A 16057-nucleotide genomic window follows, 5' to 3' on the forward strand; every position below is an offset into this window, starting at 1 on the left:
CTCTGATTTGGATTTTAATAATTAGTTTTAAATGATAGCTGTAAGTACTGCCCTTCTATGAGAAGGCTCGTCTTACACATACGTTTTGTCCATTACATGCATTTAAACTCCCAGCAAATATATGTGTAATGCAACATTTTTAGTTTTAGTTTTTGTTTTTAATACATTTGCATTTTTGCATTTCTAAAAGTCACTTTCACTTTGTGGGTTACTGAGTGCAGACTGGCCTCAAAGCCTCAGCGTAACAAAACGTGAAAAAAGTAAGAGTCTGAAATCTTTCCAAATTGATTGTATAAGCATCATAAGCATAATTCTTACTCATATAAACACACACCTTGTATACTGGGGCTAAAGGGGCCATTCTTGAGAGCTTTCAGGGATTATTTGATTAGGAGTTTGAGCTAAAGAACAAATAGAAATAAAGATTGCAATTGTAATTGTCAGTCAGTCACTTATTTATTGTTTGTTTGCTTGTTTTTTTTTTCCTAACACAATATTGGTATGAATTATACACTTTTTATCTAAAGTAATACAGTTTTCAATTGCTGGCAGGTATGTGACTGATACGCTTTAACCCTCTTAACAGCAGAATTGTTATTGGTGGGGGTGCCATTAAATTGCCATTTTGATTTATAATTTAGATTGTGCCATTATCTGAATCAATACCCCATCGCTGCGAGACGAGCCGGACCATGAGAGCCTTTTAATGTTTGTATTTCCTTCTCCTGTATTACTGAGTGTGCTTTGTTTGGAGTTATTTGGGCTGATTAATCTCTTACTTGACCCCCTTTTCCTCCTCTCCTCCTTCTTTTAACCCCCACCCCCTCACTATCGCTCTCTCTCTCGCTTTTTCTCTGTTCTCTGTCTCGCTCTTGTAGGCAGTGACCATAGGTTTGAGCTGACCCCTGTAGCTGCAATCAGCGTTCATCTTCTGGGAAGCGACGGGACGGAGCTTCAAGTCAGTGAGCCAATCAGCGTGAGCATTCCTCTGCCTGCCAATAGCGGCCTGAAGGAGAATGACCACATACCCGCCTGGAGGTTCGATCCCAAACTCGGTGAGTGGAAGGCAGCCTAAAAATATTTTATTTAAAATCATTATGAAGGATTTTTATTTGTTCATTCGTTTTTTGCACAATGTAAAATAACAACCTCTAGTCAGTTATTTCGATTATTAGGGGTGTGACGAGACACTAATACCACGAGACAAGACGAGACGAGACACGATATTGGGTTCACGATAACGAGACGAGACGAGATTCAAAAATAAAATTTTAAAGAAAACTTTTTTTTTTTCTTTTTTCTTTGGACAAAATCATATACCGCAAACTTAACAGACTGGTTTCTCTCACACATTGATTCTATAAGGAATAGAAATAAGAATAAAAAATAAAAAAACTTTTCTAGGTCTTATATAGTGCAAACAATAAGTGCAAACCACAACCAGTCATATTAAGACTATGGTTTGTGTTTTTTTTCTCCTAAATCTCTTGTAATTTAACTATGCATAAACATAACCAGTCATATTAAGACTATGGTTTGTGTTTTTTTTCTCCTAAATCTCTTGTAATTTAACTATGCATAAACATAACCAGTCATATTAAGACTATGCTTGAATTGCAAACAGAGACAGAACATGTTTTTAAATACAGTACAGAGCTAATGGATTATTACCACTGCCTATGAAACAGTCACGTGTAGGATTTACTTACAGTATTTATATATGGTTTGTGTCTTGTTGGTCACTCTGTTACTGTTTATTGTTTTCACTGGAGCCAAAATGCAGCCAGACATACAACTTAAAAGTAGCAGAAGCATCTTCTATATCAGGGGTATTTAATTATATTAAATAATTAAGTGCTATATCCTGTAAGGTTGTTTGAACTGAATGATGTAAAAATATAGAAGAAGAAGAAGAAATGCCTCTCTGGACAGATTTTGTTTACATTTATCCCCTGTCTCTCTGTCGCGCTCAGCGTGACTAGTTTTCGGCCGTTCTCGTTTTTCCACCCGTTCTCGGGCTCCCTCTTTATAAAGGCGCTTTTTCACGGACGCGGTACCGCGACCCTGACAACAAGGGTTCGATCCCGCGTGAGGAGCGGTGTGTTTATTCATTTATTTATTTCCTTACCGCGTCTGCACAGATCTGATTGACTGAAGAGAGCGTTTGGTGATCTTACCCCACACGTGATTGGTCTGTGAGTTTACTGCGCCGCACAATTAAATCCTTCTCAGTAGTTTATCGGTTTGGGTCCGCATTGGACAACGTTTGGGTCCGGACCGCGGTCCGCCCATTTTCCTCTTCTGCTGAGAGCTGCTCTCACACTCGCTGCTACTGTGTTGCCAGATCCGTCTTAAAAAGTCCACATTAAACTGTTTTTTTTTTCTCTCGCGAGACAGGTTTAAGCTTGACGAGAAATATCGTCACATTTAATCTCGCGAGATCTCGTGGCACGATATCTCGTCACACCCCTATCGATTATACATACATACATATATATAAGTATTGGGACACTGTTTTTGTTGGAGTAAATATTTTTTGCACAGCTTTGAAGATTTAATTTTAGCGCTCAGGTAAAGGTCAGGTTGTTAGATGATCACCAACACCTCTCATCCTCAGCTCATCCCAAATGGAGGTGTTGGATGGAAAACACATCATTTCAGAGAACACAGTTCCACAGCTCAGTACTGGGGGCGCTTTATATACCCCTCATTCTCTATCTGATATTAGGCATGTTGCCAGTAGATTCATGTTTATCTGCTCCAAAGAGTGCTGTTCTATTGAGCACTTTTAATTGGTTAACTTTAACCCCGTTTATTATAGTATCAGTACAAAATCTATCCACATTCTTGTATATATGGCGCTTTTAACAACTGATGTTGTCGCAAAGCAGCTAAACAGAAATGTGATAGCAGGACAGAGAATCTGACAAATCATAAAGCATAGAACATAGAACCTCCAGTAAAAGACATTAAAAAGCGTATGAAATCAGGCACACACACACTCATGGTCTTAAACATGGCAGGAGCTCAAAACCCAAGCAATATTGCGGTTTGCTACTATGTTGGAGGGTTTTTTTTTTCCCAGAGTTGGGGGTTTCCTGAGGGTGTGTGTGTGGTTGTAAGTATGTGAATGGTGAGGGGGGGGGGGTGTAGTGTAGAGGGGGAGCAGCAGTACTTCAGTGGTCTCCAGATTTCCTGCTCTCCTTGATCTCCTAATCGTTTGGATAAGCTGAATTGGGTTAGGTTCGGCGGGGTGCTAGGGGTAGTGGAATGTTTTCAGATTATTGATAAAAGGTTGCTGCTGTGTAGCTGTGTACTGACTGTAGAACCAGGAGGTCAGACTGACAGGACGTGTTCTAGATATCTTTTGAACAGAGCTTTGGGGCTGGATCAGAACCTCCCTTCTCTTCGCTCTCTCTCTCTCTTTCTCTCTCTCACACACACACACACACACACACACAGAGTGAATAAGACACTGGTGAAGCGCACAGTAGAGAGACAGTTTTTTTTTTTTTTTTTTTTTTTTTTTTTTAATTTAACATTCCGTTTCCACATGGATTATGAGAAATTATGTACAGAATAATAATACACAGACATGCCTCTTCTTTGAGCTAATTTACTAGTAGTACAGAAAGGATATTAAAGAAAGCGAGGGAGTTACATTGGCCATATGTTACTTTTAATTGTATCTGCCATTTGAGAAATCCCAATACATTTTTATAGTAAAATTTAAAACTTTAAAAGGTTAAAATAGGAATTTAGGTCCATTGTATTGTATTTAACATTTAATTAATATTAAAATTTTAAAAATCATCTTTTTATCTTCTTAACACCTTTTTATAATCTTTTTCAGATCATAAAATATAATTATTATGAATAGAAATGGACTGGTAAGTGTTCTTGGTGTTGATAACTGTTGCAGATAGATTTTTAGGATAAACAGGCGATTGGGGATACCGATCGAGGGCGGCGCAGAATGCCACATCAAAATTTCCAGGAAAACCATCCTGTCCTCCTCCACAAAAGAGCAAATGGTTGTGGCAAATTTACAATGATAAGACTGGCTTTTAGGTTTATATTGACATTTGGTATCCCTCAAATGCTGTTATAAGAAAACACTTGTTTGTGTAATACCTTAATAGCTTTTTTAGGTTTATAATACAGTATTTCCCCCAGTGCTCATCAGGATCACTGGGTAATGTATACATCAGCATCACACCTGCAAAAATATGCAATGCCATCTTGGTAGTCTGTGCATTGCAGAAAACCAGCCAATCAGAGAAATTAAAAAATTGAATTATTTATGAGCTCACCGTGAAGTGAAAATCAGTGTATTGTTCTAGGGTCAGAGCCTAAATGTACTGTATATGCACCCACCTACACACAATGAAATCACTGTATGTGTTGTACGTTTTATAAATGCACTACAAAAAAGTGTGATTGAATTCTCTGTGTAAATATGTAAACATCTTTCAATATTAAAAATATAGAAAGATTTTTCCTTTCCTAATTCCAAAAGAGCGAAGGCCTTCCATGGGCCTCAGTAGGCACCTTTTGTTGCAAACAAAACATTGTTAATACGCAGATAATACTCAACAATAATCAAAGTACACTGACACAGTAGTACCACAACCAACTGTATCCAAGTCACAAGGCCTTTCATACAGACTTTCATTTTTAATCCGTTTGCAGATTTGACTCAAATCTGGGTAGAGTGAACTGATGCAGAAAGCCTGAGCCTTTTACTTGCTTTTTATATTTAAGTATATGTAATTTATTTCCATATATCTGCACGTTATTATGGTGTAAAGGTAGGAACAGTCCCTTTATCACAGTTTGAGCAGAGAAAGGCTGTTTGTGGTTATATTTATGAGGCTGGGCTGTATAGTGCTCTCTCGATTGGGGGTGTGGATTGTGCGGAGAAGCTCATTCAGTGTTGAGCTGTCAGAGTTTTGACAGCCTTCGCTCCGGTCCGTCCGACCACAATCACAGACGAGCAAAAAGCCCAAGACGTTTGGCCATCTGGTTCTTTCACAGCGGTTGTGCAGCGGTCTTTTGGTTAGAGCCCTGAGCCTCGGGCCGCACGTCTTCAGTCCTCTGTCTTCTTCTGCTCACCCGCGCTGCCCTCTGAGACAGTTGTGGAAACTGATAAGTGTGAGGGTTTTAGGCCATAATTTTATTCTCTGGAATCATGTGACCAGAACAGGGCTATTTTCGTCCAAACCAGTTCATGAAGTTAAGAGATTTGTTTGTGAGGATACGTCAGACTAGAGACCAGACTGATGTGGTCACTAAAACAGAACTCCACTTACAGAGTTTTATGGTGCTTATCTGGGGCTTTAGCAGTGAAACCAAAAATAGTGTTTGTTCAAATGCTGCTGGAGCATCGTGTATTGTAGAGGGTGGGAAAAGAAGGAAATTTGTGTCCTATACATCGTACGTTCTTCTACATGATTCGATTTCAGTCAGTCTGGACAAAAGCCTCAGACAAATGCCAAAAATAATGAATAAAAAGTAAATAAAATGATAAATTATACTCAGTAATGATCTGTTGACTTTTGTTAATTAATGTCACATAAGTAGCTTAAATCGTCAATTTTGTGATACAATACATTTAATTTTAGTTTTAGTTTAGCTTCTTTATATTCTTCTGTTGATTTGTGTTGTGAATTTCATAAAAAAAATATTTTAACACTACAGTATCATCAAATATCAGCAAACCAATACTAGTGCATCTCAAAAAAGTGGAATATCATTGAAAAGCTCCTTTATCCCTTATTTCAGTAATTCAGTTAAAAATGGGGAAACTCATTTAATATATAGATGTGTTACACACAGAGTGATCTATTTTAAACGTTTATTTCTTTTATAATTGATGATTATGGCTTTCAGGCTATGAAAACCCAAAAATTTGAATCTCTTATAAGACTTTTGGCAGCGTGGGCAGTGTGCCAAGTCCTGCTGCAAAATGAAATCTGCCTCTTTATAAAAGTTGTCAGCACAGGGAAGCATGAAGTGCTAACTCTGTAACTCTGATATGTCTGATATGTCTCTCCAAACCATCACTGATCATCAGTAAATTTTACATTTCATTTGTAAATCAAGGGAGCAGAGTCTGGAGGAAGAGTGGAGAGACACACAGTCCAAACTGCCTGAGGTCTAGTGTGAAGTTTCCACCAACCAGTGATGATGGTTTCACATTTTGAACTGAATTACTGAAGTAAAATGTTTTTTTTATTATTATAATTGAAAAACTTTTTTAGATGGACTAGTATAGCATTCTGTCTGATTTCAAATACATACACAATCTACACAATGTAAATAACAAACACAATCATAAGTGGGCTTTCCAGATAAGGCTAATGGTGCATTATTAACATGTGTGCCATTTTATTGAACAGTTAATGTTTGTTGTTGTGCATTTTATATTTACCTTTCGATGGTGCAAGTCTATTTTACACAGTTATATCTATTTACTTTAAACTTCAGTCTACACTAAGCATGCAGCTTCTAGTATTACAGACAAAACAAGACAGAACCACAGCTCAGTCAGGATAACTTAATAAGATTTATTATTTATTATTATTCTTTGTCTGTATTGTGTTGTATTGTCTGTCTGCACTTTTGTACTGTTGCACTATTGTTCTGTCTACACTGTGTTTATGTGCACCATGGTCCTTGGAGGAACGTTGTTTCGTTTCACTGTGTACTCTGTATATAGCTGAAATGACAATAAAAACCACTTTGACTTTGACTTTGACTTTGAGAACAAAAAGGAGAAAAAAACATTAGAATGATTGTGTTCTGTTTCAGCTTGAACTAATTTCTTACAGCGTTTTAAAGAAGCAATAACTGTAGACGTTGTGGTGAATGAAAGTCGTTGTGCATTGCAAAAGTTGTCATATGCTGACTGTAGTTTAAAAAATAAATGACTGAGGTTTGTGGAGTCTTTGTTAGTCTTTATTGGAGAACGAGTGGCTTTACAAGCAAGTGTAGCCAACAGATCTTAAGCCAACTTAAGAGAAGTGTGAATAATTCAAAAGTATTTGCATTCCGTTGTGTATTTTGCATAGTCAAATTAGTAAATCATGTGCGTGCGTACGTGTCTACGCATCAGCATCACACCTCCAGACTCTGCTAGACTTAAAAAAAAAACAAAAAAAAAAAACGTATGGAACTTTTACTTGCTATTCTGTGGCTCACAGTGAACCAGCCTACAAGGGCAGCTGTCACCAAAATATTTATGAGCTCTCCATAAAACATCAGTGTACTGTTCTAGATCCAGAACATGAATGTACTGTATATGCACCCAACTCTGTACACACACACACACACACACACATACATACTCTCACTCATGAAAACTTTTTAAGACTGTCCGATCAGATAAGCAACAAGACATGTTTCAGCTGGCATTACGAAACGCACACTACCATAGCCTGAAAACACTGCCGAAAACATTTCATCTGGCTCTCATAAAAGACTATTAAAATGGTTAATAAACACCAAAGCCTTAAAATTAAAATGAAAAAGGTGATAAAAGAAAGTTTATATTAAAAAAGACAATAAATATTGCTAAAAAAGATATGTCCAACAATTTACTGATTATGATATCTTTTCAGTTTGCCCTAAGAATGGCTTTAACCTGTGGACATTTAAGGGTGTTTTTTTTTTTTACAACTGTATTTTATTTCTGTGCTTCGGATCAGTTGATGAGTTTATTTATATTTGGAGCATTTTCCCTCTCTGTTTGGTTTAGTTTCACACAGGCATAAACCTAAACACATAAAAATGCTCACAAACAAACCACAGAAGCACATAGTCTCCTCTGATTGGTCAGAGCTGTCTGGCACAAGAGCAAGAAAGTAAATATAGCAAGACGATTTGGTGTTCCAGCTCGTATATCTATGCAGTGTGAAGCTGCTTTAACACAGAACACTGAAAATGCAGTATTTTCAATGGGACGTGCAGCGCAGATGTACACGTAATAAACAGAGTCATGCGGCTGCGAGCAGTGAACAAAGCACATGCAGCATGTGTAAACAGCATGGAGCAGCAGAGACAGTGTTTGTTCATAGCTGTGGTAATAAGAGTTATCTGGCTAAAATTATCAGATTAAACTGCAACTTATGAGCAATTCAGCTCAAATAAAAGGAGTAAATTTGATAGTTGGGTCGAATTGAAATCGGATCATTTTCTCACCACAAGTGAAGCACTCCAGAGTTGAGTTTGAGTTGTGTTGACCCTCACCTGAGTGTGATTACCTGCTCAATCAAACCGAACTATGGTACAAATGAAACAGAGTCCGTTTTAAACAGACCAAATAGTGCTGGCGTAAAAAAACACCTTTAATGCTTCTGAGAATTTATATCTAATAATAATAATAATAAATTTTATTTTTATAGCGCTTTTCAGGAAACTCAAAGACGCTTTACATTGCATTAAAAAAAACACAATATAAAAATACTTATTAAAATAATTATCATCATCAACATAATCAATACTATACAGTAGAAATCAATAGAGCAATACAATCAATGCATAATAGATATAAAATGTAAAATTTAATCAGTTAAAAACAGAAGAAGGAGAGGAGAGGAAAAAGGAGAGGCACATAGAAATGTTGCATCATGTGTTGAAAGCAGATCTGGAAAGATCTGAATATCTACTGACTATTAGCAGCTGAAGGCCACCTCACCATGTTTTCTTCTGCTGTAGGCTTCAGACTCCAAATCAGTATTGGTGTTTTAGTCTATTTTTAAGTCTATTTTAGTCTTAAGTTTAGCCAGTGTGTGTTTGTAGCCATGCAGACACAGAAGCAACTGGTTAAAGTTTGCAGAGCTCAGAACAGACACACAATCAAAGCAGGGCAAAAGGAAGGAGGTGGCAGGAAAAAGGAAAAGAGACTGGACACAGGAACTGGACAACAGGCCTCTCTTTCATATTATTGTTATCAGGGCTGTCCCTTAGCAACCAGCAATAAACAGAGCGTAGAAAGAGAGAGAGAGGAGGGGGTGGAAAACAGCGGCACTAACTCAATTTCTCCTCTGAGGGCTTGATGATACAGGCCAGCTTGTCGTCCGTCGCGGTCTTTGTTTGCGGACATTAAAGGGAAAGTTCATCCAAAAATCAAATTTGCACAATTTTCACACTCAAATGTTGTTGATCTGTTTAGTGTCCTACACTTACTTCTTCAGTGTTGCACTAATCCTACAATTTAAAGCGGCTACCCAGTAAAAGAAGCCTGTTAGCACTGTGCGCACTGCCTAAATCATCTCATGTTTTCCACAGTCTAAGCTAGAATGTAATTAAATACACTCATTTCTGTTATTTCACAAAGTTTAGTGCACACTGTTGTATATTACAGTGTCTTTTCAGTGGAGGGCTAATATAACATGTTCCCGATGATAGAAACAGGGAACTTTGGGTCTTGGGAGAGTTGCGTGTGTCTAACGTCTATCAGTCAAATTCAGAAGGGAAAATCAAAGGTATTTTTGTTTAATGGTTGTTGTGACGCAGTGGATAACACCACTACCTGACAGTTAGCTAACTATCACATTGCGTGGGAGACTGCGGTTCAATTTCCCGGTCTGGGTGATGATGCTGCACTACATCAATAAGGAGACCATGGGCAAGACTCCTAACACCTTTGTAACGGGAATAACTTTGTAAGTCCCTCTGGGTAAGAGCATCAGCTAAATGCTGGAAATGGAAATGCAAATAACACATAGCACGTTCCACTGTCCAGTGCGTTCGCAGCATGTGCTAGCCTTCACCCTCCTAGCACTGATGTTATTATAAAACAGTAGTCAGCTTTTTGGTGGGAATTCCCTAAATAAAGAAACTAATAAAATAAAAGCTTTTCATTATTTTGAATCAGGTCTATTAGATGACTGTACTGACAGTATAGTGCAGCTCAAACCTCTCAAAGCCTCTCAAATAACAAGTTTAAAAGAGAGGGAGAACAAAACTTCTGCATCACTTTTATCACGCTTTTATCACAAAAAAGGAATTGTACATATAAAATGCACCCATTTCGAAAGCTGATTTTTCAATTTTATATGTATTTATTTGTCGCATGTCCATATTGGACTTGGTGTGTTGGAACATCCAAGGAATATCTAAAACAGAACAGTGCAAACATGACAATATTTTGTGATTAAACAGATTAATTTGATTAATCACACCTGTTTTTCTAAAGATGCAAGTTTTTATAGTGGATATTTAAATGTAAAATGCAATTATATTTGTATCAGTGGTGTCAATTATAATATTATAGTGTATACTTTGTTTGATGTTTGAGGGGAGATAAAACTAACATGGGGTGCTGGAATGAAGAATGCATGATAAATTGGGCAGAGGAAACTTTTTTTACTTTATTGTAAACATCTCAGCTTGGTTGTAAGGATTTCTTAATTAGAACTTAATTTGCAGAGTATAAAATCTCAGGAAATGTTTGGTAGTGTTTGGAATTGCTCACATTGGGGGGATAACCATTTGAATGGTGTGGGGGAAATGTATAACGGGGGAAATATGCAGTGTTTCACCTGCCCCAAAGCTCACTATCTGGGTCGAAACTGGAAGTCGTTACAACAAGTCCGTGTTAGAGCTTTTTTTAGTCATTTAGCCAGAAAGTGTGTAAGTGTGTAAGTGTGTGTATCTTTGGAAAGAATTAAGAGAGCACTTTAGTTTCTGAATCCGTTTATCTGATTTTGCCATTTATAGGTATATGTTTAAGTACATTATTAATGAACATTGTTTAATTCTATAAACTATAAACAAATTCCCACAAAAATATTGTCATTTTGAGCATTTATTTGCAGAAAATGAGAAATGGCTGAAATAACAAAAAAGATGCAGAGCTTTCAGACCTCAAAGAATGCAAAGAAAACAAGTTCATATTCATAAATCAATATTTGGTGGAATAACCCTGGTTTTTAATCACAGTTTTCATGAATCTTGGCATTTTCTCCTCCACTAGTCTTGCACACTGCTTTTGGATAACTTTAAGCCACTCCTGGTGCAAACATTCAAGCAGGTCAGCTTGGTTTGATGGCTTGTGATCATCCATCTTCCTCTTGATTATATTCCAGAGGTTTTTAATTTGGTAAAATCAAATCAAATCATCATTATTAAGTGGTCTTTAATTTCTTTTTTTAGAGCTGGATGTACACCCACAGGTTTTAGAGAATACGCTTTCATTTCTTGCTAGCCTCATAGCTCCAGAGCAAAGATAAAGAACCAGTTTATGGCTAGCTTTGTTTTAAATAGAAAACTATGCGAGTTAACTAGCTAATCCTTTAATAGATACATAAGGCAACACAGAAATCAAGAAATCACTAAAAGACACAGCACAGCGTTTCTAGGCCTGAATGGTAATCAACATTCACTGTGCTAAACTGTCTCAGTGCCTGGTTGGGTGGGTGTTTCCTTCTTGGCTTTTTGCCCAGGTGCTTTTGTGGGAAACAAACACCATGAGTGATCAATTACAGACTTTTTTTTTTATTTTAAATCCAGACTCTGACATGTGCTGATGACGTGAGTAAACATGGGGAGGGGGGGAGCATGCATAAGACTATTTAGTGCACACACTTCAATCACGTACAGTCACTACAGTCTCATTGTACGTGACATTGACCCTTTTGTTCGGCTGGGTGTTGGTTCTCTGACGTTCATTCACTCCAAGCCCCGAAGCAAATTGCCACAGGGTCTTTCAGGCTGAAATGAATGTGTTTTTGTGTAGAGAAGTGTGTGGGTTAACATATGCTTGTGTAATTCCGATCCGACAATAGGAGCTATAAGAACAGCTTGTGTGCTATAGGGACCCTGAGCAAATACACTGACTTCATGTGCAGCCATGTTTGCTACAGGAACACTCCCTCAGTGTAGTTAATGCTAGAATATTGTCAGCGTAAATAACAGAAGGTATTATGTCCACAAGTATTTGAAGAGTGAGAAAGTTTTTCTATAGTAAACCAAGCCTTACAAATAATGCCGGCAAAAAACGGATTAAAGTGCAAACTTTCAAATTTATACAAAGATATTAACAAAAATGTTTTACTGTTTAACATGAACTGTTTAGGAGGGAATAGCATAATAATAATGTTTTATGATTTGTTATAAGATTGTATTTATGAATACATTTTTCCATGTTTACAAGGGATAAGTATTTGAACAGACTAACAATTAAAAATATTAGGATTATTTGAATGCTTGCATGCAAATTCTTTGTAGACTGGTAGCACCGGCTGCCGAATATGCAAAAGACATTGCGCTCTATTTACCACGTTTGGCACATGATGAGGTGGTCGTTTGGATTATGAACTCTTCTTCTTTTTTTTTTTTTTGGTATATACAAAGAAAAACCTGTCCTGTCTTTCCGGTTAATCAGTTAATCAGATGGAGCACCATCCTTCCAGAGAACACAGGTTCACTGGTCCGCAGCTCAGTGCAGGTGTGTGTGCCAGGGTATTAGGGCAAAGTGCCAAAAGGTTTATGTTTATGTGCTCCAAAAAGTCCTATTCTTTTGGCACTACTTTTCTACAAGGACAATATATACTTGTGTGCATTTGCAATAGTAGCTATGTGCATTCATCAGATTAGCTGCCCACGAGCATTTGGACATATTGTGTATACTTTTATATGAAGTAATTAAATCTCTTGAATTAAAGAAGACAGTCTTCAATCAAATATTGATATAATTGATATAATTTCATTTAAAATTAATTGGTGTCCAAATAAGAGACGACTCAAAAATGATGAGTTTCTTTGATTTTACCAAATTGAAAAGCTCTGGAATATAATCAAGAGGAAGATGGACGATCACAAGCCATCAAACCAAGCTGATCTTCGTGAATTTTTGCACCAGGAGTAAAGGCATAAAGTTATCCAAAAGCAGTGTGTAAGACTGGTGGAGGAGAACATGCCAAGATGCATGAAAACTGTAATTAAAAACAGGGTTATTCCACCAAATATTGATTTCTGAACTCTTAAAACTCCATGAATATGAACTTGTTTTCTTTGCGTTATTTGAGGTCTGAAAGCTCTGCATCTTTTTGTTATTTCAGCCATTTCTCATTTTCTGCTAATAAATGCTCTAAATGACAATATTTTGATTTGAAATTTGGGAGAAATGTTGTCTGTAGTTTACAGAATAAAACAACAATGTTCATTTTACTCAAACATAAACCTATAAATAGCAAAATCAGAGAAACTGATTCAGAAACAAAAGTGGTGTCTTTATTTTTTCAAAGCAGTACATTCAAAAAAGTTTAGACCTGCCTGTGATTAATGTTCACACACATTTTTAAACCCCTAAGTTGTTAGAGATTTAGACTAATATGTAATGTATTAATTCTGCCTTGTATGTTTCTTCATTTATAAAAACAGTACCAGCTGAAAGTCTCCTTCCTGTTTCAGTGTAAATTAATGGGTTAAACGTCTGTAGACTGAAATTAGAAAGGTATATGTAAATAAGTTGTTTTTTTTGTGCAAATATAATGGGTAATAAATGGATCACAGGAATTGTGTATGTATGTGTGTCCTAGCAATTATTTTGATGTTCTGTTTATATTGCTGTATACTGCAGTGTGTGTATGTGTATGCAGTGTTTGTGTGTTTGATCTACAAATAAAAGCCAATGTACCATTTATATATACAGCCATTTGGAATTGACTGCCATCTAGTGGTTGCAGTATGAAAAGTCACAGTCAGCTTAAATCACATGTTTTTGTCACAGCACATTTAGATAAGTGTGAAAGTGAGCAAAATCATTTGGCTCCTAGTTTCTTGCACATGCACTATCCATCTATCCATCTATCTGCCTGTTGACACAGGGTACAAAACCCCCCAGCATTAAGCTATGGAGCAGTGAACTGTGCTGCTACATCCATTTTGGGTGTTCGGGTCTATGGGACCCTTTTTCATCAAATGATACTAAAAAAATATTTTTTCTAACTCAAACTCATTGGCATTGGCTCATTTTTTTTGAGAAACATATATCAAAACACATTTTCGATAAACACATACTGTACACCCATCCCCCGCCCCCACACACGTTTATATTACATACAGTATGTTATAATTTTCTACTCATATCTTGAGTTTAATTCATTTTATTTTACATTTTATAAAAAAAAAAACTAATAAAAAAAGAGTAGCACTTTTTGAAAGAAATGTAACATAAGAAAGGTAAAGGGCAAATATTAACCATGTAAGGTGTTTATATTGCTTGCAATTTAGGTGAAGCAAGCATGTGTAAAGCATTTTAATGTAGAATTGCTTAATTTTGCTGAATTAAATACAAGTAACAAAGTAGACGAGTAACAAAAATATGAACACCACACAAGGGTTAAAGATAAGTTGGTTGGGTAATCATTCAACATTCTGTATATAATCTCATATATAAACCTAAAAAAACAACATATAGTATAAATAGTAGAAAAGATAAACTCTGTTTAATACACTAGTATTTTGAGGAAACAATGAATGAGCATGTGTCCCAAGCATTAGTACTTTTGTCCATAAATTGTGTGAAAAACCTAAGTAGACATCTGTTCAGTAGAAATAGCAGTATGCTATACTGCTGTAGTGTACAGTAAACTAGGGGTTGTGTGGGGTGAGGGTAGTACATTCTATGGACCGTCTAATCATATGCTAATGCAGTGAATAGCTATTGATCAACCAGATGGCCTGGAGAAAATCGCTGTGGCACAGTCTTCCAGGCAGAAACAATGAGAATAGACTTCTAAGTGAAAAAAAAAGTGTTGCTCTGTCCATCCTTTTCTTTTCTTTTTGTGTGGTTGTTTTTTGTGGTTTCCTAGAAGATTCCTAGAAGTGCCAGATTACTGGCACAAGAAATGTATTTCTTTTTCATTTATGTGCAGGGAGATTTCTGCTATAATTGCTACGGTTGTCATGTTATATGTGTTGTGATCGTGTGTGTTTGTATGTACGCAGGGGCCTGGTTGAAGAGCAGTCTGGGATACGTGCAGAGAGAAGGAAGTGAGCTCATCCTCACATACATCGCCCCTCAGCTGGGATACTGGGTAGCAGCCATGTCTCCTGTAAATACAGGTAACTTCATCTGTGGAAATAAATGTTTGTCCTGCTTTGCCATCACTGTTGTAACAAAATCCCGTGTCCTGGTATGGTAAGAAAATGAAGGAAAACCTTATCTTTTAATGATAAGGCGAAAAGAAAAAAGTAATTTTGAAGCATTTTTATTGATCCATTTATTGTATCTGTTTTAATTCAATGTTAAAAACTGCCAGATTTACTTTGTAAATCAAAGTGAAGAACACTTAATGCAACACTTGATTCCAATCCGCCATGTTTCATTATTATATTAAAATACTGACACGGTACATACAGTATAAATATGACCATATCTATTCACACTGATCACACAGCTGAACCACTGTGGGAAAGCAAACCTGACATAACCTCCCTGCACTCTGGGATGAGTCTGCATTATAGATGCAGCCATTACTGCAGAATGTCTACAGCTGGCACATTAACAAATACATTTGGCAACGTCTGCCTCCACGAGAAAGTGGTAATGTGTTTGTTTTGCTATTTTTATCCATCAGATGAAAAGATAATACAGTTTGTAGATGGATACATTATGTTGGTGCACATCTAGAGGTAAAGTGAACGATAATGTGGGTATCTGCTTTCAAATTCCTGGATATTGACTGATGGATTGATGGAGTTCTTAGGACTAACATAACAGGAGTTTCTGATCAAAGAGTGGAAAAAACAGTGATCGTGACCGAATATTGTTTTGCATGCATGTATTCCAGGTCCTGTGGTTGCAAAAGACATCAGCACTTATCACACTGTGTTCCTGCTGGCCATACTGGGGGGCATGGCCTTAATCCTGCTATTTCTCCTCTGTCTTCTGCTGTATTACTGCAGGTATGTGAATATGTGAAGGGGCATTAGGCCTGTTATGATAATAATACATTTTGTTTGATGGTATATTGTCTGAGAAATTATTGCAATTTATTTTATGCCACTGATACAATGGTTATACAATGGCATTGTAAGGCAATTA

The 16057-nt window shown here is 36.8% G+C and overlaps 1 protein-coding gene across 2 annotated transcripts in view; it reads left to right on the top strand.

The window, feature by feature from the left end:
• The window catches only part of fam171a1 (family with sequence similarity 171 member A1), a 57886-nt gene that overhangs the window by 36028 nt on the left and 5801 nt on the right, over positions 1–16057 (top strand). For both annotated transcript variants that reach the window (XM_049464568.1, XM_022668752.2), the window contains 3 exons: positions 879–1055; positions 14959–15075; positions 15804–15918. In XM_049464568.1, the coding sequence (XP_049320525.1) occupies positions 879–1055; positions 14959–15075; positions 15804–15918 (409 nt within the window). The remainder of the gene's footprint in view (positions 1–878; positions 1056–14958; positions 15076–15803; positions 15919–16057) is intronic.

This window comes from Astyanax mexicanus, chromosome 1 (assembly GCF_023375975.1).
Source record: "Astyanax mexicanus isolate ESR-SI-001 chromosome 1, AstMex3_surface, whole genome shotgun sequence".
NCBI lineage: Eukaryota > Metazoa > Chordata > Actinopteri > Characiformes > Acestrorhamphidae > Astyanax > Astyanax mexicanus.